Source organism: Petromyzon marinus, chromosome 7 (assembly GCF_048934315.1).
Source record: "Petromyzon marinus isolate PM22_M1 ecotype Great Lakes invasive population chromosome 7, UKy_Petmar_22M1.pri1.0, whole genome shotgun sequence".
Classification (NCBI taxonomy): Eukaryota; Metazoa; Chordata; class Hyperoartia; order Petromyzontiformes; family Petromyzontidae; genus Petromyzon; species Petromyzon marinus.
Window position 1 is genome coordinate 10,139,035 of NC_133673.1, and position 27,175 is coordinate 10,166,209.

At 41.3% G+C, this 27,175-nt stretch overlaps 1 protein-coding gene across 3 annotated transcripts; it reads right to left on the minus strand.

Annotated features, from left to right (window-relative positions):
* Positions 1-75: 75 nt before the first annotated feature.
* LOC116939955 (transcription factor E2F8-like) lies at positions 76-12,468 on the minus strand. 3 transcript variants are annotated; one of them, XM_032949042.2, is made up of 14 exons: positions 12,146-12,468; positions 10,818-10,885; positions 9,910-10,227; positions 9,510-9,666; positions 8,620-8,916; positions 8,049-8,204; positions 7,615-7,752; positions 7,180-7,407; positions 6,587-6,665; positions 6,196-6,307; positions 5,699-5,905; positions 2,888-3,020; positions 2,071-2,279; positions 76-1,577 (listed from the first exon to the last, which is right to left on the minus strand). In XM_032949042.2, the coding sequence occupies exons 2-14, from the start codon at positions 10,881-10,883 to the stop codon at positions 1,377-1,379; spliced, it is 2,301 nt and encodes a 766-aa protein (XP_032804933.2). In that variant the 5' UTR covers positions 10,884-10,885; positions 12,146-12,468; the 3' UTR covers positions 76-1,376. The 3 variants fall into 3 exon arrangements, with proteins under 3 accessions (XP_032804933.2, XP_032804932.2, XP_075921469.1); XM_032949041.2 differs by having other exon boundaries at positions 10,818-10,892; XM_076065354.1 differs by having other exon boundaries at positions 10,818-10,909.
* Between the last annotated feature and the right edge of the window lie 14,707 nt (positions 12,469-27,175).

A 27,175-nucleotide genomic window follows, 5' to 3' on the forward strand; every position in this document is an offset into this window, starting at 1 on the left:
TTAAGCCAATCCCATCCTTCACCAGCAGTGGCTCTGCAGTTTCAGCTTTTCATCCAAAAAGAAACCAAACCGCCATTACGTTCTTCACATTTATTAAAATATAATTCCACTGGGGTTCAGGGGTAGCTTGGGATGTTATAGACATGATGGACACTAATGTTTGATGTACAGTACTGGATTTTTCAATCCTTACATATCCAAAAGCACCACTGCATTAGGCCTATCCAAGTATATTATAACTCATTATTTCACATTAAAATTTGAACTGTACATAAAGTATCATTACTTGGAAAAAAATCTAAAATTTCGTTTGAATAACTTAATAAAACTGACATTACTTAAAAGTAACCTATTACCACCATTTACTCATTCCCACTAAAAACAGGGCACTAAAGTTGATTCATCACAGCCAAGATGTTTGGCATTTGCTTTTCAAGTAATTACAGTATATGGCTCTGTACAAGTGTATCTAAATGAGTTCTAATGTACAGCAAACAATTTAGTGCATTGCATAGATCAAGTACAGTATCCTGTTTTTTTTTTAAAACAAGCTTCACAAGATTAAATATGTAATCAATGTGAATAAAGATTAAATGGGTATAAAATTAATAAACATGCAAGTGTATGCTGCAAGAAATAAACATTTTTACACGAAAAGCTAAATTCTTACAATTGCTTTGTACACAATATAAACATCGTAATTCGATTTTTCAAATGGTCCAAAGGGTATATAAAAATTTACTACAGCAGAGCCAACGTTTATAAGCAGACACCAAATCCCACAACACAAGCAACGACAACACAAGCAAACTCATATGCAACAATACGAAGATTCAACGGTTGAAGTTAATCTCAGTTTACAATTTTTGGAAGTGTTGTTTTTGCATTGTTGAAGATTCTAAGGTTAACAGTTATTTTGATTAGCAAACACATTAATGCTGACCTTTTTACATACATTACATCAGAGCTTGATTAGTGCTGTGAGTAAACATTTCTGCAGCTGTGATTCTTAGTTTGGTTTAAAAATGTATAGTGGTCCTTAGTCTGGGGTTCAATTGTAATGAATAATGCAAAATCTGCCAGAAATTGCAATGTGTAATCAAAAATAATACCTCTTTCCTCATATATGCATTAATTGTCCATTAGCCATGAAATGCAATATACTCAAAGCATAACTATTTTGTATTGTATGTATTTATATTAGTTCGTGACACAATCAAAGTTACCACCAAAAATCGCAACATTACCCCACACCAATTTTACCTTCCAACAAGAAATGACAAACAATGAAGATTCTCGTATTATACGCCTTCCTACACGTATATAATAACCTTAGCACCAACGTATAGCTGCCCTGACTGGCTATCGTCCCCCCATCAACTGTCATCTAGGTTAAGACGTCGCTGAGGGATGAGCGAGGGCTCCCCACGGGAGGAGGACAACAGGGAGCCACCCCCCGGTCCTGTTCGCACTGGGACAGCAGGTGCGAGGCCCAGACGCAGCTCCCCGGGGGTCCGGAACAGGTGATCTACCAACATATTCGGGATGTGGGTGCTCTTTGGCGTGCCGGCCTGGGGCTGTAACAACAACAACAAAAAAGTTTTCAGAGGAATCAAAAACACAAAAAAGTTAAGGTGACCCAACAGACGATGGGGCTTAGGACACTGCTGATTAATCAAAATATAAGATACATATTTAATCCATTCGACAAATCATATGTATTTAAATATATTGGATGTAGTTTGAGCAAAATACAGCCTGTTTGTCAGTCCACTGCTAAATGAAGCCACTCTCCAAGCAGTGTCAGTTATTGGGGTTGTTTCACCATATTTCACCACATTGGTCAGTTGGGGGATTGTGAAGGTGGAGTTGGGGGCCTAGGACTCGATCACCCAATCACTTGACACTGTTAGTAGTCATGGCCGGGAACTGAACTCGGGTCACTGGTTTCACAGAGCAGTGAACCTACTGCTGTTTCTAAATTGCATTTCTTAATTAAAACCTTCAAGTATACACAAGAAACCATCAAATAATAAATTAAGGATTTGAGAATTGTCTAAGCAGGCTTACCGAGTGCATGATAATGGTAAAGGGCTGGCCTTGGTGTGCCTGCAGCGCTGGTGACAGCGGCTTGAGCGTCTCCTCATAATTGGACTGAGGTGACAATGGTGGCTTGATGAGTGTCAAGGGAGAACACGCAGACGGGGACAGCTGTATGCCTTGCTGCATTCGTATCCCAGCGAGTGTTGGCGAGCAGAATGCCAGCATAGGATGAGAACCTGTGCAATTATTAAACAAAGAAATGACACGCATTCAAATGTAAGTTAATTATTTATAAACATTGGCAGATTACGTAGCCTGAAAATGTGTAAAAGAACCCCATTATAATGTTCAACTAATCACAATGTTTTGAGGGTTCAAGTTTATATTTTAACCAGGTGAGAACGAGACAGGAAATTCAAAATTTTCAAGTGACCTGGGGGGTCACCAAAATGAGAAAATCTAAACAAATTAAATAAAGTACAGAAATGAAGCAAATACAAAGGGCAGCAAAAAAACGCATCACGAGAGAAATTAAAAAAATATTACAAACATAAATCAATGTTGAATCATAAATTCCCTGCAGCGCAAGTTAACTTGGGCAGAATGTTTAGAGTGATTAATAGTATATTTACAAATAAAGTTATGGACACGTTAAACAGCTATAGTATAGGGTGACTGCTGTACTAATACATAAGCAAGGATACATGTAAAAAGCATGTGCTTTGTACATTGCCGAATTGAGATCCTAAGATACAGATGTATCAGCAAGTGAAAGCCAACAATGATTTATAAATTTTTGATCTGCAGCAAGAGTTGTAAGAAATTCCACATCATGGTCAAGTACCTGCAGGCGGAGAAATGTAATAGTACTGGTTGGGTATGGCCTTAAGCCCATTAGCTTTGCCCTGGCCAGATTCCTGAGGGCTGGTCACCGAGGTGAAGGGTATGGAGTTAATGTATCCCACAGGCTGGAAACCCTGGACACACAACAGAACAATACTGTTAACACGAGTATTTGCTCGCATTTTGACAATTTGAGCCACCAAAATGTCATGCAAATATTTTACATGAACAGTATTTACCAAGCACATGTTTTTCCTTTTCCATGTGCTGTAAATCACGTATAATTCTAACCTAAATTATTCAACTGGACATGCAGTGATTAGGGAGAGGGAGCCATTTCATCTACAATACAAACCTAATTTGTTTTAAGCAATCACACATCGGACATGGTGGCACATAACTAATTCAGCACTTTGGAAGCGAGGGTTGCATTTTACAAATTTGCTAAACTTCCAACCCCGCCTAACTAGGAGTTATCCAGAAGATGGCAGTATACTAAGTGGATTTAACTCTTCTTTTTGGAGATTTCAGTAGATTCTCACAGCACTCGTGTCCTTCCAAAAGCCAAACCCTCAGGTCAAACATCTCAATATGGGACCATCCTAAAAAAGTCTCAAGACTTATTCCGGACCATCATGGATAAAAAAAATCACATTATTATTATTACATTATCACAAATCATTTTTTAAGGTGTAAAAACAAGTGTGAAAACGGTACATTTAAACATCGTTCATCCCGGGTTTTTCCCATCGCGGATTTGACTATTCACGTAATTGTATTGAGGTATAGTTTGCCAATCTCACCCCTGTGGCTCAACCATTTGCAGTTGACCACGAGATTCCTGTATGCATCGTAAAGAAGAACAGTATTGTACTCTAATTGCTGTCGCAGAATGCACACGCCACCATTATAGTAGATCAAAGTATTTACAGTGAGGGAAAAAGTATTTGATCCCCTGCTGATTTTGTACGTTTGCCCACTGACAAAGAAATGATGAGTCTATCATTTTAATGGTAGGTTTATTTGAACAGTGAGAGACAGAATAACAAAAAATCCAGAAAAACTTATGTCAAATATGTTATAAATTGATTTGCATTTTAATGAGGGAAATAAGTATTTGACCCCCTCTCAATCAGAAAAAATTCTGGTTCCCAGGTGTCTTTTATACAGGTAACGAGCTGAGATTAGGAGCACACTCTTAAAGGGAGTGCTCCTAATCTCAGCTTGTTACCTGTATAAAAGACACCTGTCCACAGAAGCAATCAATCAATCAGATTCCAAACTCTCTACCATGGCCAAGGATGTCAGGGACAAGATTGTAGACCTACACAAGGCTGGAATGGGCTACAAGACCATTGCCCAGCAGCTTGGTGAGAAGGTGACAACAGTTGGTGCGATTATTCGCAAATGGAAGAAACACAAAAGAACTGTCAATCTCCCTCAGCCTGGGGCTCCATGCAAGATCTCACCTCGTGGAGTTACAATGATCATGAGAACGGTGAGGAATCACCCCAGAACTACACGGGAGGATCTTGTCAATGATCTCAAGGCAGCTGGGACCATAGTCACCAAGAAAACAATTGGTAACACACTACGCCATGAAGGACTGAAATCCTGCAGCGCCCGCAAGGTCCCCCTGCTCAAGAAAGCACATATAATGCCCGTCTGAAGTTTGCCAATGAACATCTGAATGATTCAGAGGACAACTGGGTGAAAGTGTTGTGGTCAGATGAGACCAAAATGGAGCTCTTTGGCATCAACTCAACTCGCTGTGTTTGGAGGAATGCTGCCTATGACCCCAAGAACACCATCCCCACCGTCAAACATGGAGGTGGAAACATGCTTTGGGGGTGTTTTTCTGCTCAGGGGACAGGACAACGCCACCGCATCAAAAGGACGATGGACGGGGCCATGTACCGTCAAATCTTGGGTGAGAACCTCCTTCCCTCAACCAGGGCATTGAAAATGGGTCGTGGATGGGTATTCCAGCATGACAATGACCCAAAACACACAGCCAAGGCAACAAAGGAGTGGCTCAAGAAGAAGCATATTAAGGTCCTGGAGTGGCCTAGCCAGTCTCCAGACCTTAATCCCATAGAAAATCTGTGGAGGGAGCTGAAGGTTCGAGTTGCCAAACGTCAGCCTCGAAACCTTAATGACTTGGAGAAGATCTGCAAAGAGGAGTGGGACAAAATCCCTCTTGAGATGTGTGCAAACCTGGTGGCCAACTACAAGAAACGTCTGACTTCTGTGATTGCCAACAAGGGTTTTGCCACCAAGTACTAAGTCATGTTTTGCAGAGGGGTCAAATACTTATTTCCCGCATTAAAATGCAAATCAATTTATAATATTTTTGACATGCGTTTTTCTGGATTTTGTTGTTATTATCTCTCACTGTTCAAAGAAACCTACCATTAAAATTATAGACTGATCATTTCTTTGTCAGTAGGCAAACGTACAAAATCAGCAGGGGATCAAATACTTTTTTCCCTCACTGTATAGTTTGTTTAAATTGCATATTTACTGTTTTTTTTCATTCTATACATTTACAGTACAGGTAATATTTAACGCTGTAGAAAATATTAATATTTTACGTACAAAAATACTTCCCGTTTTCATGTTTGGGTTAATGTAGTGTAACCAAATGAGGGGGTGTCGTATTACGATCTGCGAACCAAACTATTTTTACCATATGCCTTTAAGTTTGCAGATCGCGGATTTGCAGACTGCAGCTATTTTCAAGAACAGAACCCCCACAGATGGGCAAGTCTTTGGTGTGCCATCAATGTAGTAGCGCATTAAGGAACCTCACATTTATGAAGACCATGTTGTTTTCACATGCAGCCTGTATTTTTGCTGTACTTGGTGCTTGTGGATTAAGGGATGGCTGCTTGACTTTTTGTTGGGAAGTAACCTTAGCCTCCAAACCACATGCCGACTTCTCATGATATTCACATGGAGGAGAGGAGCCATTTTGCTCGGCCACACGTCCAATTACGGAGTTTGTACTGCTCACCACCTGCAAAAGAAAAAAGGCAATTCTTAGAAGTTTTATTCTGAAATAACACAATTAATAATTTACCTGTGAAACTGTGAAATAAAAGCATTGGAATTAAAATACATTTGATTTTAATTGAAATTTTCACTTTAAACTTATCAGTCCGTGCGAGTTGTACGCAAACTACAAGATACAAAGTCATAGCTATAAAATACGCGTATGTGAAGGAACACATACTGTATTGCGAAGACAAAGAAAACAAAGTATTCTTGTCCATAAAAAGAAAAAAAAATGGAAATGTGTGCACACACCTGGGCTTGAGATACAGATGCAGTGTGCTGCACTTTCCCTGTCGGTGCCTGGGCCTCTGACAGCGGCTTTGCGTGCTGCCGCAAGTTCTGGCTTGCCACTCCCTCGCTGGGCCTGCACGCGTCAGCACCACCAGACAAGCGTTTACGCTTGTGCAATTATGGGAAAATGCGCAGCTTAATGCTGTAAGGAATTTAGGAATCTGAAGGCGAAGTTTGAGCGCTGCTAATAAGCCAGTGCTGGAATTTACTGCTTCTTTGCCACACAACTGGAAAATGTTTTTGGTTTGTTGTCGATGTCTATTAAATAAATAAGAATTCAAACTAGTCAGTACATCTATACCTTACTAATGTTTTTCAATGTGCCACTTGATAAAATGCTCATTATACTTACTGTGCTTCCAGGTGTAACTTGCAAATAGTTGCCAGCTGGTCCATTCTGCTTAGATCGTTTAGCCCAAGACAGCAGGCATCTAACAAGCACATGAAGTAAACACATTAAATACAATACGGAGCAACAACCATGTCAATAGTACTTTATAACCATGACATCCGATCGAAGTTGAGTTTGAACCGTTCTTTTTATGCACGCGTGAACAAACATAACTATTGTCTTCATTTTGCAACACCTGCCCAAAATCCAGTTCATGGGGTCTACGTACCACCACAGCAGGATTACATGTGGTGGTACACTTGTAATTTAATCCTTTGGAGGAAAGGGTTGGTGGATCACATAATCTGCGACATTCACAAACCCTCTGGGCTGCGATGTGGCCAGATGGCAATACAGCAATTGGATTGAATCCATCTGTGTGGGTTTTCTCCAGGTATCCTGGGGTTTTCCCATATGCCAAATATTCATAATTTACATTAGCACCCCATAGCAGAACCCTCATGAAAAAAAGTTGTAAGGCTCATTGAGGACTTCCTTATTATAAAAAATTAATTATTCACATCTTAGCCTCTTATCTGTTGGCTCTCACTCACCAGAATGACGTTTGATGGGGCTGCATGGTGCCGAGCTGATCTTCCTGTGTTCAGCCTCGATGCCGCTACTGCTGGTTTGAAAAGAGGAGTGGCGCACAAACCCATCACGTGGCACACGACGGGCCACCTTGGGGCTGGACACCTTCACACTCAACACCTCCCCTGCTACTGCTTCACGCACAGTCGCAGTCACAAGTTGTACTGGCACGGCATTGACGACAGCAAATTCTGATGAAAGAGGACAAATATGCAATTGAGAATTTTTTTTAAGTTAAACACCTCCGACAATATGCAAGTGACAAATTAATGGCATGCATACAAACAAGCTGTGACTGTTATAAATTCAAATATCCTCCATTGTTCTGAAGTTCCTTGCACTGTCATCTTTCACACGGATCAGTAAGAGTCAGTGCCAACTGGGTTATGGATACTCACCGTTGACCTCGGGCAGGTTTTCAGGGCCTACCCACTGGAAGGCAGGCTTGCGCCCTCGATCCTCCATCACCTGCACCTTCTTGATGAGGCTCAGACTCGTCAGCACGTTCGCGATGTCGTATAGCCGTCGGATTTTAGCTGAACATAAAATATTCAAAACACAATTTAAGTACCTGCTGCTAACACACTTAATTACGAGAAACATCACTTGACAAATATATTACAATTTGAACTAGATGTGGTTTGTCTGCAAAATGTTTATCTCAAACGAGCACTTGATATTCATGGCCAAATCAAGTTGTTCATTGATGTGGAACCTGCTAACTACAAACCCACATTACCTCCTTAGTGGAGGTTACATTGCTACACAAGATAAAAAAATACATAAAATAAATAGAAAATAAATAATTTTTAAAATAAAAATATAGACTTACTCTTAAGCTTGCAGTTGTCTCGAACATCAAACTGGCTTCCTCCCTGCAAAACCTTGGCAGCCATTTCCAGTGATACCACATTGTTCCTCACCACCAGGAAAAGCATCACAAACTTCTTGCTCATTTCTTTCAGAGACTTGTCCTTCCGACCACCACCTAACAGCACAAAGTGCAGTTTCCAAAGTAATGAAATCAATTAGGCTCTTGTTTATTGATTTAAAAAAGTGACAAGTTAAGTGTTCTAAGAGTCACCAATGCTGACCCTTAAGAAATGAATAATCAAAGAGAAAAGGTGCTGTGAAAAAAACCCAACAAATATTCATCCACATGCAACTAAGAAATATTAAAACAGGGTTGTTATTATTGTATCCCTTATTCCAACAGGAGATGAAATCAACCCATTGAGACACATGAAACATGCCTCTTGTGCAAGGATGACCTTGGTGAATTAAACATTTAAATTTAATCACAGTACAATGTGAAATTAAATGTTGGCATATCCATAAAAAAACATGCTGTAAGTTTGTTGTAACATGGGATGTGACTAAAAACAGCAAAACATGCTCCGTACTCGGCTTGGGACGCTTATCCTGCTGCAGCGAGCTGAACTCAGCCTTGGGTGGCCGTTTGAGCTCCATCTGACTGTGCGTGTTGGAGTCAACGTGCGTACAGGTTTCCGCGTCACCGTCTTGGAAGCGATTGGCCAGAGCGGCGAAGCCCTGCTGCTGGGCAGCTTGGCGCAGCAAGGCGAGTGTGCTTGGCAGTTTGTGCCGCCCATTCCACGAGTAGCGGTTTTTGGCGGCACGACTAACTAGATCCAAGCTCTCCAGTACATTCACAATATCGTATATCCGCCGTCGCTCGACACCTGTCAAACATTGAGGTTTATAAAATAAAAGTTAATAACGGTTGTCAACAAAACTTCTACTGGCATTCCTTAAATATTACGCTTATTAGCAGCGTGTACATTAAAATGTTACCTACATTCATGTACATTTTTTTAAGGAAAAGAATATGAATTAAAACACAAATCAGGGTATTGAAATGTTATCATTGCAATAATACAAAATGTTTATTTTTACATACATTTAGAAAAAAATCATGAACTAATTTTTCAATATTTATAGAACCAATCACAAAATGTGTATATTTTAAACAAATTAAGTATGCCAACTAGGACTGTACAGCAATGTTCTTCATTTCAAGGCACACGGACTACTGGTGGACTTAAGTGCGGGCCCCTGATGTGCGGCCGCCAAAAATACACAAACGTGAAAAAAACACCACCTTGCAGGCGGTATGGCGGTCCTCACACTTATGCCTTATATATTTACGCCATCTAACCCGAAAGAACACTATGATGGATGATATTGGTCGCGAAAGCCTACATGTTAAACCGATGCTTTATCGGCAAAAGTGCCCCCCCCTCTGAAATAACACTGCTGTACAAGTTCCACTCACTGAGCTCAGCAGCAACTTCATCCAGGGAAATGGTGTAGCGAGAGGTAGAGGCCGGGTAGTTTGGATAGCGGGCCAGGAACTTGAGGCAAAGCAGACCCAGGCTTTTTTCTTTTCGGCTGCCAGTTGAGCGCTCAAATTCCTCTCCAAAAAATGTATCCTAAAACCCACAACGGAGAGAGAAAAACCTTCACCACAAAATGTATGCAAGATGTGTGCTGCATTAAAAATGTCAGCTCAGACCACAAATAGGTGATTTTCTTTTAGAAGAGCACCAGCCCACATCTAGTGAATATGATTCTATACTCCCTATAATTGTCATTTAGAATAGCTGCAGACAACCGAGGTGAATGCATTAAAGGCCAACAAACCACAATAATCTAAGTATAAACACGGTGCAAACCTGCGAGCTCTCGTCATCCAACACGTTATCAAGACGCCGAAAGAGAACCTTCTTTCGGTTTTCCAGGTTCCTGATTTCTGGACTGGCCGCACTGATGAGCATCTTTAAATTTGCTGTGGGGGTCAAGGGGTCGGTGCCAGCCTTGGTGGACCACGGGGAAGTACTCCTCCTCCGCTTGGGCGTGACCCAAGGCTCATCTTCGCCGCATTGCGGCTTGGTCGGCGTTCTGTCCCCTTGACAGTTGACGATCTGCAATGCCAACTCATGCTTCTTTGGAGTCTTTGGGATTTTCCTTACCACGTCGCCTGGCCAGTTTTCCTGGAAAGAATATCGCATTTTCATTACACTTACGTAGTAGTATTGTAGACGTGAACTTGTGCACAACGAATGGCAACAGCAGCCTGCACTGTTTGTATGTTTACAAGTACGAACCATGAATAAACCTTAGAGATCCATTTAGATGTAACAACACGCAATGGTTTGTATTGCATGTGTGCAGGCCACCAGCTCAAAAGAACTGAATGTAGCTATTTTATAGACCACCAACTGAAATAATTGAGAAAATGTGGTCATACCAACAAAATGGCCACACATTCAGTGCTTTTGAGAACTGAATGTGTTAGTCAATCTATTTCTTTCCAGCTTGAATTTTTCTGTTGTGATAAATTTTCTCATCATTATAGATTCATTATCCCATTCCAATATATATTAATCAAACATAAAAATAGTTAGTGCAGACAGTGGAATCCTCTGTAGAGTGGATCATTTTCAGGGTAGATTACTCTAAACTGTACAGTGTGTAGAACGTACTGCATGGAGTGTAGACTGTATTGTGTAGTTTAAAGTACTACGTACAGAATGTACTGGGTGGATTGTACAGAACAGACTGTGGAGTACAGTGGACCAACCTTCTGTTCTTTGGACCATAGTAGGGTCACCTGGTTCCCAGTATTCTCACTCCCCCCAGAGCTCATTCCTGCACACTTATCAGCAACACACACTTTATAAATACAAACGTAAACAAAATATTAAAACAATTATAATTATTAAAAAACAAAACTTCCAGTACGCTATTTCTCTTACCGTGATGACTCCCACTCCCTACACGGCCCAGGTCAATGCTTAGCAATAAGTTAGCCGTGTTAATTTGCCAAAGTATACATTCATTGGAAATAAAACCTCGTACAGCCGATATACATTTGTGTTAACAGCTGTTGAGTATTATTAACAATAGTGCAGCCTGCGCTGAGGGTAATGTTATAATCGTTAATAGGAAGGGCGCGTAGGAACTCGGGGCAACAGACAGCGCCAAATTTTGATTCAAATTTCAAAAGCGCCTTTAAAAACAGCGTTCCCGCGTTTAAAATAAAGCGCCGTGAATTACGAAACACTGGTTGAGGGAACGCCGTTAAAATACGCGGCGACGACTTCGAAACGTCGTCAACAAGTGACGTTTGAAAAAAAAAACCTATAAGAATTCGCGTTGAGAGAAATAAGAGCGGGAAGTTGGGCAGAGGGAGTCGACGTGTAACCTCCTCCTGCTTCCTCCCATTGGAACGCAAATGTAGTCCGCGGTTATTCTAATGTAAATACATCGTTTACCTAACTCGTGTGTGCAATTCACTTACACACACACAGGACCACGCTGCGTATTAGTATTAATCGTAACAACGCCCGTGGCTGCGACCGCGTAGTGTTTTAGTAGACGAGCGACGTACGAAAGTCGGCAAGGGTTTTACAAGCTATAACTCTTTGGGTCTTTCGGCAAAGTCACGTAGGTAGAAGAAGAAGAATTGATCACTACGTTCTACCTACGTGACTTTGCCGAAAGACCCAAACAGTATGGATCCCTGCGGTCGCGAAAGCTTTCAAATCGAGAATAAGAAGCTGGTAAAGAGTAGCGAGTCCAAGCACTATGCAACATGCCCAACCGAGGGCTGACCACATTTAAGCGGCAACTCGTTTACTCCACGAGAGTAACTCACGTAACCAGCACCACATATGCGGCGATGGGTGCCCAACAACCACGCCCGGCCGCCTTTGTATCTCCCACGGCTGATGTTTACACACCGCGCCGGGTACGGTTACTCACTTAAGGTTGAGTCCAGAAACTATTCAAGATAATCCGTCACTGTCGTTCAGCGGGAAGTGAACTCGGGTGGCCGGGTTCGTAGCGCCAACTCGCCGCAAACAACTTTCTATACATGGAAGAAGAAGAAAAACAAACTTCACGAACCTGGTTTTGAAGAAGGCGTCTCCCCCCCGCGCCCCGCGCGGCCCCGGGACGCTCTACGATGGCCGTGGAAGATCTTCTTCGCGCGTTAGTCACCACCACCACTACCACCGCACGAGCGAGGTATTGTGAGGAGAACGAGAGGAAATAGGGAGAGGGGGGGAAAGAGAGAGAGGGAGAGCTAGTGAATAAGTTGTACGAGTGGTTTCCGTACCGCTTGCTCGCGCTCCTCTCTCTCGCCGTCGGTTTTTTTTTAGTTTTTCCCGCGCAACGCTCGCGCCAAACTCCCTCTCGAAATACGAAAAAACACCACGGCCTTCAGCCCCTCCCCCCACCAGGAAACGCACCAATCACAGGGCTAGGCCTGCAACCGCGTAACCCCAATCGCGCGTCACGATTGGTTGGCGCGCGAGGTGGGAGGGGGGGGTGAAGGGCGTGGGGATAGGGGTGGGTGCGCGGTAGAGGGAGGGCGGGAGAAGGGAGGGGGTGAAAGCCCCCGCCCAACCAATAGGAGGGCGCGCGAGGGCCGATCCGGTGGGGGGGAGGGAGTGAGAATGACGTCAAAACAGGCGGGAGTGATGGGGGGGTTGATGGGGAAAAGGGGCGGAGCCAAATAGGAGGGCGGTGACGTCGGGCGATGACTCACACGTGGAGCCAGGTGGGAGGTTTCACCTCCACACTCAGCGGGCTTTGCCCAGGTGGAGCCCATACCCAATGCATGACTTGTGCAGGGTGGTCCAGATGTGTCACGTTGACAAAAGACAAATAATTCACTACTTTAGCCCACCGGTGTGTTGAAGAGTGAATCCATAACTCATAATATTGTTTTTTTGGGGTTAGATCGCATAAATATAAATATGTCGTTAAACCCGCCACCACCCGACAAAGCCAATTGGTAAGGGTTGTCACGTAAACGAAACGTCGTACTCAGATTGTAAATGTTGTGGATTTACCCTCCAACACACTGGTGTGCTGTACTAGTGTAGTGATGTATATTGAGTCACTATGGCGTCTAGCGCCTGCTATTGGACGAAGAGTGGTACTGTGCATGTTGGCGTCTCTCTCTAGCACCAGAGTGTGTATGGCTTAGAAGCGGGCCCTAGGGGACATGCTTCTGGTGACGGCCAGAGAGAGGGCACTTCAGGATATGACAGTCTGGGTGAACCCGAGAGGGCATGTGACCTGGAGAGAGTGTTGAGGGGGACCAAGGGGTGGCGAGAGGGACACGTGGCAGAAGGCCCAGAACCCTCTAGTTTCTAGTAGGATCTAGAAGGGGGCGTGGCCTAGGGCGGAGCCAGGCCACGCTCAGGGGCATAAAAGGGGAGTCCCGAGCGCCGATCGGGGCTGTCTTCTGGAATCAACCTGCCGTGCTGTGTCTCCTCGATCTTCGGTCTTCGGTCGTCACGCTCGGCATCGTGGGTCAGGCAGTACGTTACTGACTTGACCCGGTTATGTAGTTGCCCGTCGTAGTTTAGCCACTAGTGGAAGTTAGCTACGACCTATGTCGTTATCCCATACATTTATGTAGTTACCCTGTTGGGGTGTTGTAATAAACGTGTCGCCTCCAAGTTCTAGTGTGTGTCTCCGTGGATGCCACTACACTAGTAACGAAGTGGCATGTTCTATTTACGTAACAAACCTTACTAATTGGCTGTGCCGGGTGGTGGTGGGTTTAACGTCACATTTATATTTACGCGATCTAACCCCCTCCCCCCCCCAAAAAAAACAACCTGTATGATGCATGATATTGGTCGCGAAAGCCTACTTGTTAAACTGTGTTATTTTACTACTGCCTCTGGTGCAAAGGTGGCATTTTCAGTTCGATCTCCTTGCGCGGCAGTTTAAACAATAGAGTTTGAGTTAGCCCCCTCGAGAGGATATTTGGTCTGCTCTTTCATTCTCACGCCACAGGCCAAACACCTCGGGAGAAGTGGGAGTCACCCACGCTGTAACCTACCAACAGTATAAACGGGTACGCAACGTGAAGCATGGGTAACTCCCATCTCTCCCAAGATGTTTGGTCTGCGGCGTGGAAGAGTAGACCAAATAGCCTCTAGAAGGTCGCTCTAAGAGCTCCGTCGAGTGGAGGCCCTTCCGCCTAAAGTGGCGTGAGAAAGTAATTGTTATGATGAAAAAAACATGAATAGGCTTTACCCTTTCTGGCAATAAAACTACTTCGGCTGCCTTTGTTCTCAAAACCTATATAAACTCTTGCTGGTAACAGCTTCTCTTCACCAGGGAGCAGACATCATGCTGCTCGCAGCAGACATCGCAGCTGTCGCGATTTTCACCTGAAGACGGGCGCTTGTGTTGCGTTCGGAACGTCGGGATTTATTTTATTTTATTTCTACCTACGTGACTTTACCGAACGAACCAAAGAGTAATAAAACAGGTGTTAAGGTGGGCAAACACCAAATACTGTAGATATCTATTGCAAGGCATAACGTCTGCATTTACCACACATACTTGTTGCAAAACGTGCAAACAAACATGCTCTGATAATTCATATATTGTTATGGCTACAACCTTTGCATATGTGGAATTACAGAGCATGCAGGGATTGATTGACTTTCACCTGGTCCCACATAAAAGTCAATGTAAGAAAATAATAAGGGGACTTTCTAAAATAAGTCCAACATTTTCCCCACCACCAGCCCTGGGATTTGCAGATTATATCTGTTTTCTTCCAGTTGCACTAAGTGTTAATCCTCTTTCAATAAATGGGTGTGTGCTCATAAACAGTCCCGTACTTGGCGTCAGTTGAGACTTAAGCAGGTCACGGTGTCCTGTTGGATATTGCAACACCCTCCTGATATAAATTATACCGCACTGCAGTTTTATTGAACGTGACATGCTTGGGTTAGTGATGTGGTGTGTGTCTCTCTCTCTGCGTTGAAAAAAAAAACTCATTTGTTCGAATAAGTCGAGTTAATGCAATTCAAATTGTTTGGAAAATTGATCGGATTAGATCTGGAACGACGAGTCGATTAAGTCGATGCCGATGACGACTACAAGCCACGTCCAAGTATCCATAGGCACCCTGGTGAGACTTAAAAAAAATCGAATTTCGTATTAGGCTATTAATTGATAGAGGAATCATGCCTTAAATCATCAGATATTTCAGATCTATATAAGATGATTAAAGTATACTGTATATTCCTTCCAATAACGTATCCCACCCCCTGCCCGCCACTTGTGATCGTGATGTCAATGTATAACATCGAATACTTTCACTTGAGACCGAGTGAGGACGTTTTAAGTCGAACGATGACACCAATACCAGCCAAATACAGAAGCTGTGTCAGGAACAGTGTTACGAATCGTAGTACTGTAATTGTATGAATCGTAGTAATTGCTGCTAAATTGAATGAAATTGCTGTTGCGTCACAGGACAGGAGTGGATGTTAAAATAAAATATTCGTTTTGGAAAAATTGTCACTCATCTTATCATGGTATACTTTGCTGCAAATAAGATAAGTTCTCCAATTATTGCCGTATTAATCTAACCCCAGTGAATAATTGGCGTTTGTGTTCCCTCCAGCTTAGGGTGTGTCCAAAGATGGTCCAAATGATGATCTCCTTGATGTGTCCACACTGGAGGAGCACCTTTGTCAACATGCATTGCCTAAGGCTTTTAAACAAAGCTAAAACACAATAAAAACAGCAATCTAAAGCCACGTCGTTACACTAAACAGACAAAACAAAGTGCAACTAATTAATGGAACCATATGAGTGTTTCTTGTGGTAATGTCTTCGATATGGGACGGAATTCCTGCTCTCCAGAGAAAAAAAATATTCGATGTCCAGTTTAGTTTGGAGCTGTTGAGTGTTTTCATTTAAATATAGTGCGTTCAATTATATGAAACGAATACATATCTGTCCTATCTCATCTCAATGTCTAGTCCATTCCATCTCTCCCTTCTACTCTATCTGCATGCATCTTCTGTCCCATTGTCTTTCTCTGAAGATTGTATTTGCTCTGATATTTCTTAGTTCACCTAGTTGCATCCCAAACCGCTGCTTGTATTTGAAGCCATGACCCAGTGTGATTAAAATGTGCGTGTGACGTAGATATCTTAATGATTTCGAGGGTATTGTTTGCCTTTCGTAAAAAAAAAAGCTATCGATGCTTTGTATATGTACTGTGAATGAACGCTTTCTTAAATTGGTTTCAAACATGAAAATCTTCAGCACCAAATGTGAGATGGTATTACCAACGTTTATTTGCCAAAAATATATACGTCCATATATTCTCCCACTACAATGTTCTGGAGATTCTATTTTCGTGTTTTCTACTCAACGTGATACCGCAATGAGATGTTCAATCAAGGGGAACTGGTTTGCAAGAAAACGAGTTGCATACCAAGTGTAAAAGTCATTGGTTGTTGTGACTGTGATCAGGGAGGCCTCATTTGCCTATGCATATATGTACAGGTGTCTACACTGAGGGTGGCCATGTGGACAGATGTATTCCTCTTTGAGCCAGCATTAAAAAAATCCTGAAATTAAATAACCGTCTTTATGATCACGCAGCCTTACCTCGCTTATTATGAAGAAAGTAATAAACAAAAAGTTAGCTGAACAGAAGGAAATCAATGTTTGAGGGACACCACTGGTAAGCACAATCAAGTATATATCTTCAGAACAAATCAATATATACTAAGTAAAAATAAAATAAAGTGAGCGAGAGGAGGATGCAGCACTTTTGAAAAGTTATATTGATATTAAAACGAGACAAACCAATATGCCGAAAGAAGAATGCATTCAATCGGTGGACATTGCCTGCTCTGACATGGAAACATGGGCTTCGATAAAAAAACAATTGGAACAGAAGCTGAAAAGTTTGCAAAGAGACGTGAAAAAAATGCATGCTGAGAAGTCGACTGAAAAATTGAAAGAGGGACACTGGGATCAGAGAACAAATGAAATTTAAAGACATCGTGTTGACTTTTGAAGAATGATGAAGAAGCAAGGGCTAGAGACGTCTCAAGATGGGGATCAGAGCACATGGGCAAGACTGGTGATGGAATGGCACCCATAGGAACGAGCACGCCTGGGAGGGAAAAACCCACAGAATTGGTGCTACCCTAGCTCAGCTCTTGCATGTGAAGATGGATTGCACTATCGCAGGACCGTTCATTTCATTTAGCGTTTGCACAATCGCCGAGCCATGTGATATCGTCCTCAGTGGCCACGTGTAGTTTCCACAGACCTCCTTTGAACTGAGCAGACAATCGCATATTGTTGATGGCAGGACCGTGAGGCTTGCTGATAATGTAGGAAGGCCTCTCATGCAGCAATGGATAGAAGATGGCTGATGATGACAGTGTGGTGATGTTATTAGCAGTTTAAAATCTTGTTGAGTCCCCTGAGTTTCTGTACCCCCACCCCACGTCGCGGTTTGTACTTCGTACCGGGCTCCTATGGAAATATAATGAACACATTAAAAATATATATTTTTTGGGTGTGTTTTTTATTCACGGTCACATCGTGGTTGTGAACAGATGCTTTGCCTGCAATGCAATCCCGGCTCAAGGCAGTCGGGGGAGACAGATCACAGCAGCTGTGTCAACCAGCCCCAGTATTCCTGACCAAAAGGCTCTTAGCTTGTTTTAACAGGTTTAAGCTGACACTAATGGATAAGCCTTCGTTCTTCCTTATGTAGCTCGACATTGCTGAGGATCTGAATTGCACGTGCTGTTGACTTGGGAGGTCAGGACCACCCTGTTCCTTCACCAAGACCACAAATTCTGTTTGCCGCATTTCTAATTTGTACTGGAAGACAGCGATTATAGTGCAACAAATGCATTGGCCGCAGTAGCACTGTATTTTTGCACATTATAAAATGCATGATTATTGGGGCTGTCATTGGATTATAACTACCATATTATGCGGATTACAAGGCTATATTTTAAATGGAGAAGTTGGTTGGAGTGTCTTATTATCTGGTAGGTGGGAGACCAGATTTGTATCTTAAATTGACACAAGATTGTGGCGAATCATACTTTCCGAAGTGCCTTATAATCTGGATAATATGGTAACAGAGGTGACATTGTGAAAATGTTGGACTACTCTTCAATGTAAATAATGTCCTGCACCGCACTGTATGTTTGGTAAATAGCACCGGTGTTTTCTGAATGCACGAGTATCTTCAAAACCACGAACATTCGAAACGCATAAACCCACATTCGTGAACATCTGGAATGAAAATTATTTTTTCCCTTCTGTCTTCACCAAGGAAAATTTTTACATTTTCCAGTAAAATAGCGCACAGTATAGAATTAGAAAACAAGGCCTCCTGCTGATACAGTTTTTACCTTAATAAGCATATGCTTCACCATACATAGTTTAGTATGCATATTGAAAATATGCTTTGGTGTGTATTACTTTCAGCACTATATTGAGAATTAGGGTTCGGGTGAGAATTACAATTATTTTGGTAAATGCAATATTTTTCCACAATACTGGCAACCTCAGTGGATTTTTTCAGACTGGTGTGAAAAACGAACACAACTGTAAATTAAAATCTCAAAGTATATACGAGTCAAATGTGAATTGCTCAACTTGCTGCTGGTGGAAGGGCCTCTTAGAGAGAGCACCGGAGAATATTTGGTTTACTCTTTCATGCTAGCTAGTTGTCTTAGACGAGGTTGAAGTACCCACACTTTACTTCACCACGCGTGACCTGCGGTGTACCCATGTATACCGCTGGGTGGACAGATGCGAATATTGAAACAACTTGCCCGTTTCAACTGCCACGCTGGGCGATCGAATCGAACCAGCAACCACTGTATTACAAGTCCAGTGTGCTGCTCACCATTACACTCCGTCCAGCATCTCCTCAATCTTAGAAAATAAAATATAAAAAACCCAGCTCAACCCAAGTTCACGGAGCGGTCAGGATAGACATACATTTATTACCTATGACTGACCCTCATGTGCACTGCTTAATTAATCTATGTAATTAATATATTTTTATGGCCACTTCCAGTTGTGTAAAATAATAACACAATGTATACAACGTTGGTGATGTCCTTTGATGGATACCTGGTCATCAACGTAAATGACAATTGAGAAATATACATATCTTCGTCAATGCTCTGCAGTATAATATATATTTTCACAAGTTCATGGTACGGCCAATATTGACAAACATGATCCATGATTGATTCCAAAGTGCGCTCCCTAATTAATCAATTATATTAATGTAGTTGACCCTTAGCATGTAGTTAATCTTGTCTCCATCTTTTTGAATGAGCCACAAACACCAGATAAATCACACAATGGACAACAGCGCTTAATTCCGATATGTCAAATGAAACTCGCATACAGTATTGGATGACATTTGTGTATAGATTATTTTGCAGCAGGTAGGAGCATAGTCAATGGCTTCATATTTACATTAAACATTTGAAGATGAAATATCTAATTTCGTATAGCCAGTAATTCAAATGAGTTGGCTTCAGATTTTGAATATATTATCAATGAATATGAGGTATTGCTGTGATAGAGACGTATTTATAAATTATTCGACAGGCGTTAAAAAGCATGGAAATTTTAATATTGCCCAGTCAGCAGTTTTTCCTTCAGAGCCAACGAATTTCAAACGTTGTATATGTGGGATTCCTAAAGTGAAATGACAGAACCACATATCAAATGATGAACTTAATAAGAAGCTATATCAGATACTGCTTTGGGTATTAGTGTAAACAAAAATTGGCGTGATTGCATTTAAATAAATGTGTGTCTAGAATAGCAAGTAGGTCACCATGGCGTTAGACAAGGCAGTGGACTATAAAACAAAAAATCTGAGGTAAGGCACATTTAGTGGGATAAATATGTTTTAAAGTGACCTTGAGAAAAAAAATGTTTAGACCGAGAACAACTCGTGGAAATTGATTATGTAACAAGTGTTAGCCTTGCGTGGCGTACAGGCTTTTGTAAGCCGGTCATAAATCACCATTGTCACATTTTCACAAGGTGGTAGGCGAGAGTGGCGATGACTGCTGACACACGTTTATGCCTACTGCATGCCTCCGTCACCTCACGTAGCCTCAAAAGCACCAGAAAAACCTCGTGTTAACTTAGGTTTAACGAGAGGCCAAGATTATTGTAGTAATGGTTGATTAGTCAACCATCGACCAATCGATCAGTGTAACTTTTTTTTTTAATTTTTCCAATGCGATATGTTTTGTTCAACATACAAGTGCACAACACACTCCAAGGGCACAACTGGAGAAATACGCAAACGAACACACAAACATACATTGAGACAAATTGTATTGTCAATGTAAATGTAAGATAAGAATGGAGATGGCGAGTACACGAGTGGGTGGTGTTCGGTTGACAAGGGGAGCCAGCTCCATTGTAAACAGTACAAAGGAGCAAGTTGATAAAATAACGTTTGCCTAAGGCTTACCATTAAACCCATTTAACCCATAATTAAAATTTTGCCCATTTAACCTGTTATTACAATTAACGGTTTAACTATGTATTACATGTCATGACCCAGGTAACTTGTTATTAAATGCAACTAGTTATCCTATTGTTACATTGATGCTTTTAGTTTTTAGTTTTACAGTTTTTCTCATTTTTTCCTTCCCCCGAGAATGTAATGTCTTTCAATCGTTGATGTAATCAATTACAAAATATAGTATTTACTTTAAGGGTAAAATCACATGCTCAGAAAATATTTAGCAGATGTTTTCCGAGTGAAAAATAAATAATTCTCAAATTGTGCGTCTTTTTTTTTAAATCCAACACATTTTTAGTTTTTTTTTTCCCCAAGGTCTATTTCTGTGACAAAGCACGATTACTGACTGCAGCTCGGCCTTTCGCTGTGTAAATGTCAACTTCTTTTATGCGTCTGTGATGTTTGCTGGGGCACTATTTTCCTCTGACAGCCAAGGTGCCCCTTGCCTGGGCCACGCAGGAAAGATGAGGCCATTGTTTAAAATGTCATTGATACCTAATTGCTCAGTGCTGTTAGACACACGTGTTCATTTTATCTCCCGCCTCTCATTCACGGCTGTCCAAACTACACCCTGTGGGCCAGGTCCGGCCCATGGAAACATTTAATTTGTTTGTCTGTGTCATTCCAACTTCCTGTTCAAAGTTGCATGCCACAGATTTGAAATTAAATTCTCCAATGTGATTCCAGGTTGCCCCGCGCATTTCTCGGCATTATGCCCAACGTTTCACTGATGTTCCTGAATGGGGCTCTTTTTTAATACATCTTTATCCAATCCTTCATTCACTTATAGCTATTTTATTAATATATCTCTGCTATCTCACATATAACTCTTTTAAATATCCCCTACCTCTCATACGACATTGTAGCATTTCTGAATACTGTACATGTTTATCCTATATTTGGTTGTTTATTTTATGGCCCGTGGCTCTCACTGTGTTATTCAATTCAACCCTCAATGTAAACAACGTTGACAACCCTGCTCTAATTTCGTCATTTACATAATAAAATAATAAATGTCGCACGCGTTAACAAACCGTAATGGACAATACAACGACTACCGTTTTGTGAAAGGTTCATAATGAGCGACTTTCATTTTCCATTTTTATATTGTCTTGTTATACAGTAATTACTCTGAGAAATATGCTTAATTTTATGAAATAGCAATGTAGTGGACATAACTTACGATATTCGTGAATATATACTTTAGTTTGCACAGCATTGAAATGTTCCATGCAATAGGTTTACATGCATACTTTTAATGAAACACCTATGGATTTACGAGTACTGTATTGTAAATTAACGCCAATGTGTTAACCGCAAGACTTACGGCTTTTCTTCCACTTGACTAATTATACATACCTCTCATATGACATATAAAAAACTTTTTAAAAATATTACAGCGTGCTTCATATTCATAAACCTGGAGTGTTTGGTCGATTTAATTAAAATTCCAATTGTAATTTGCTCAGCATTAAACCTTTGTTTTTCTCTCTCACATCACCACTGCAACTCCCAAGGCATGGTTGGACTGTGATTGAAAGTGGATTAGATTGTGATTGGAACATCTTCTTGTATGACACGAATTATCATAATTAGCCACGGGGCTTATGGGTAGATGGGGAAAGTTTGCTTAATAGCATGTTTACACAATGTGGACTGTGAAAATACACTAGAGAACACACTAGCTTGAGGTGCTTTCATGTCTTGACTAAGATTCTTATACTGTTATTATAACAGTGACAATGAGATTTATTACAATAGCCATGAACATAAATGAAAGTATGCGTTGTTTTGCATGTACTCCTCATGCCTCTGAGTGCCTGTTTTCATTTTAAAAATTACATTAAAAAATATATTTTCCTTGCACTGTTCGAATTAAATGTAATGCTCTATTTAACATCTGGAAGAAATTCGAGTATCAAGAGGGATTACCTGAAGATTGCATTTTTTTTTACAATGAATACGAGCACCGTTTTAAATGATAAAATTCAGCGCATCATTATGCATTACTTCTGTTCTATAGTTACAGTACATCGGCGTATTTCATGACACAGGTTTTGTCAACATTAATCAAAAGTCAAGATGATTTTTGTCGCCGTAGTGGTCTAAGTAATGTGCTGTCACCCTGAGTGAAATGTGGAGACAGTGGCACGTAGACATGATGCTCATGGGCCGCCAATGATCTATGTAGCTCCATCAGTGTTTTTAATGAGCCTTCTACATGGCAGCAGACCGATAATTCACTCACCGTGCCTGTGCAGGCATCCACGTCACTCGGTGTGTCCTTCCCCACCGAGCGCCCTGGTGATCCCTTTGCTGGGCGTTTTTGGAACAGGAAGCAAACGACAAATGTATTTGAGCCATCACGAAGGTTAACGCATCTTTGTGAAGTCTCGTGTCCCCCCCCCGCTTAAACACCAAGGGCCCTGCTGTGTGCGGCTCTCTGGCCAGTCATCTGGGGAATGTCACACCAGAGTGTGCCTTGGGGATGATTAGGTGCTTTAATTATTCCTTTGTAGGCTGCTCTTTCTGATGCGGACTCTGAAATCAATCACGGGGCTCGGGATTTAATCACCCAAGGCCAATCCTCTGACCAGGATATATTCATCATTGCTCAGTCGGTGTCTGCCCCGTCAAGTCGTGAGGAAGAGGCTGTTTCCTCACGGATCGCTTGGGAAGGCACGCGATGGGCAATCCGTGCTTTACAGCTTTGGGGAAATGTATTTTATAACCCTTTTCATACCAATCATGTTTGTTCGGCATTTGAATAGATATAGTATGCAGACAATGACATTATCCATCACCTAAAATAAATTATACCAATAGAATTTCTGGCTCATTTCAATCTCGACGGTAACTAAATTATTTCTAAATTACTGGAATGCCTCCATAAAACTATCATCATTATAAATTGGTTCCACCATCAAGTGAGGCAGGTTCATCTTTCTGTGAATGTAAACATTAGTTTCCCTTGACGCTTTTTTTAACCAAATCTATTGCGCACTGGCTGTCATGGAAACTGCATAATGTACGTTGATAATATCTCTATTTGCTTATAAAAAACATACACTCAAAATTGTTATCTTGTAATCGAATTACTTATTTACAATTTATGCCACACATTACCAGTATTTTAAATGCTATTGCTAATGCCACTGTGTAGGGTTTTCGTGCTTGTGCTGAATAGTTCTCTGACGTGTTTTTTGGGTTGTCCCGTGTGTTTGGCATGGGTGTCCGATGTTTCACTTCCTCACGGAGCTCCCAGCATGTGGAGCAAAATGTTGGACATGAAGGCCAAACAATACCCGGTACAACCGGAATACACAGCATATAATAATTTTCTCATTCTTTGTGAACCCAGTGACCTGAGTCTGATTTCTAGCCAAGGCTAACGTCATTGGTAAGAGATATCTGAACCGGTCCTGGCTCTATTAAACAATTTTTTTTACTTTACCAGGTAAGGCCCAGAGCTAAATAGCTTTTTTTCGGAAGTGACCTGGCCACAAATGATAACTCAACAAAGTGGCTTATCACGTGGCATTTAATAGCAGCCAAATACTCTAAACGCATGTTTTTAAATGCGGAGGAAACAATTGGAGGGCCCGGATACAAATCCATGCAACCGGGGGGATAAAATGCAAACTCCAAATATACAGGCGTCAGTGTCGCGATCAAACCCACAGCCTCATACATACCAGGCGAAGAAGATAATATCGCACCACCACGGCACCTACTGTACTGACCAGAGTGGTGAAATATTGTCAAAGAACCCCCATCACCAACAAGGCCTTTGTCCAGAATTTGATTGAAAAAGAGCTGTATATTATGAAGGTATTGTTTACCAAATTGCAGCATGTCTTCATGATACTGACATCGCAGACTACACTTCTGTTATAGCCAGCTTAGACGTCTCTGCAACAAGGAGGTTCTTGTTTGGCTGGATCTGTGATTAGTCACAGCACCCTGTCCATATTTAGTCTGAGGCACAATGTATGATTTGGCAGCAGGATCACACGAATATATTTATATTTATTGCAAGGCTAAATGTACTGTTAACTTTATACAAATCTAAATAATCTTGTGACATCTTTGCAGAATCCTTGTAATCCAAGGCAGCACATTACTGTTGTTTTATTTTAACAATACTGCATAGAAACTCTGCCAGTGGTAAGGGCAGTGATAACTTTAGTGTGTTTGCGATGTAGTATTATGTAACAATAATAATATGAATGTATAGGCCCTATGTCAAACCACTGCTCCCCATACCGGGTCAGTCAATGAGGTTGTTTGACCATACTTCACCACAATTGTTAATTGCGGGTTGGTGAATAGGGTATCATATCATAGTGAGAAATACATACATGAATCAATTGCAGTATATATGGTCACTTTTTATCGTAATTTTTCAAAGTGACAGTAATGGTGACATCACATTAATTGTCGAACTGGCGAAGGATGAATTTAGCTCAGTGTGATGGCTGATGTGCCTGTAAGAGCTGTGGGCTCACTGTGCTCTCTCAAGGTTGTCATGAGTATAGACTCGAGACAACACTGCTCTTACCACTTGACGCTTGGGACACGGAATGTATTTTCAACTAGCAAACCTCGGGCTTGTGACACCATTTTCTCAGGAATCACCATCTTTTTCAGACTTTACTGCGGGGTAGATCAAAGGTCCTGACTCGTGGCACACCCAAATAGGGTTTGGAGCAAATAAATGTGTTTTTTTTACATTTGAAAAAATAAATCTTCAATTAAGAGTATATTGTGCACTATATTTGCGTACGTATATCAAGTCTAATGGTAATAAATGTATGTACTGTACCAATTTACTACCTACATAATATTGGGGTGACGTCAGTGGGTAATTGCACTGTCACTGTTGCATTTTCGTGATTCATGACTCAAGCAACCTCATAAATGCAGATAGGCTAGAAAAAGTAAATATTTATAAACAGTGTGTGTATTTAAAAAAAAAATTGTGGACACATATACGGTGTAAAAAAATAACATATCCACTCTCTGCAATGGAAACGCGATCGTACCATTTCCTCGTGAAACTTGGGAACAATTTGGAAGACATATAATTTTTAAGAAATGGAGAATCATTTTTGAAATTCGCAGGTCACAGTATATCAGAAAAAAAGAAAACAAACCATGGGGGATATATGGGAAGCATTGCAGCACCCTCGCCATCCATCAATATGGGATCAATGTGTCGGACTCTACCGTTGCTCAAATCAATTTTTTCTATTTAGGCCATCTCCTGCAATCATTTTTTTTCCTTCTTGAAATATGACTTGTGGTTTTAGTGCAGTAGCGTGTGGATGCGAAAGGAAACATTAAAACGAAATTGTGTCTGCGTGATATTTGACACCGCTGCAGTATTTTTCATCTGCCCGGGATTGTCCCGCTGATGCGCCCGTTTTGTAGCGTGATCACAGTTGTGTGTCCTTCATGAAATACGTGAAGTGTGTAGAATTGTCTGCCGCGTGCAATTGAAAGCGTAGCATTGCTTTCGTGGAGTTCTGTTGTGCATCGCACCGCGATGTGAACAACTATGAAGACGGAGTGGCCGGTTATTCCTCCAAACTAATTGACGGTGCAAACGGTCGCATCACAGTAGTCCACATTGAAAATAAGGTACATGCATTTGGTAGGATATTAAACTCAAATGACGCTCGTATCGCAGAGCTACGTGTGGAAGCGCTGTAGCCAGCGCCTCTGTTAATTCAAGTAGAATCATACGTGGGATGAGCATGCTTACACGGTATGGTATAAACCGTAAAATGAAAGTCCGTGCACGATGTGTCCAGCTTGCAAGACCAGTTTCCACTTCGCCAATGATTGCAATGGCTGATTTCGCTTCTTTCCATCTCCTTCAACGGTAATCCTCACAATGATATACGTGCTGTTCGCCACTGCAGAAACATTCTAAGCACGTTTTGTTCACCGTGGTTTGCAATGCCATTGAAGTACCAGGTATGATGGGATGATTAAACACATCGTTGTAGTTATTACACTATTACCACAGCCACTCTTCTGTTGCCCTTCTTTCCCCACAAATGGAATGAGGAATATAGCAAAACCTGTGGTCGACGATTGCCGATGCCTTAATAGATTTAGAGATTACAGTATTTTGTCCTCGTAAAATATGCATTTAACAGATGCAGGCTTGGGAAAAATGGACTAGCATGTTTAGAGTAAACTGATGGATGTGTAACAGTGTTGTTATATTTAATTGAAAAAAATTGTGACTTCATTGTGATGTATCGGTCTTGTAAAAATAATTTATTTTATTCATAGTGGATGTCCATGCATAGCCACGTTTTATTTTAATTACATTATTATTGTTGACACATCTGCATTGCAAAACAATATTTGACACATAAAAATGTAATTTTGTTAAGACTTTAAAACAATTATTGTATATATTTGTTTTCATTGTGGATGGTTTCAAGGCCCGACAATTTGGCTGCAGACAACACGGTATGTTGCATAAGTTGGGGGTAGGTTTAAATATATACTGTATATTACCATCTGCATTGAAGAGTTAAGTC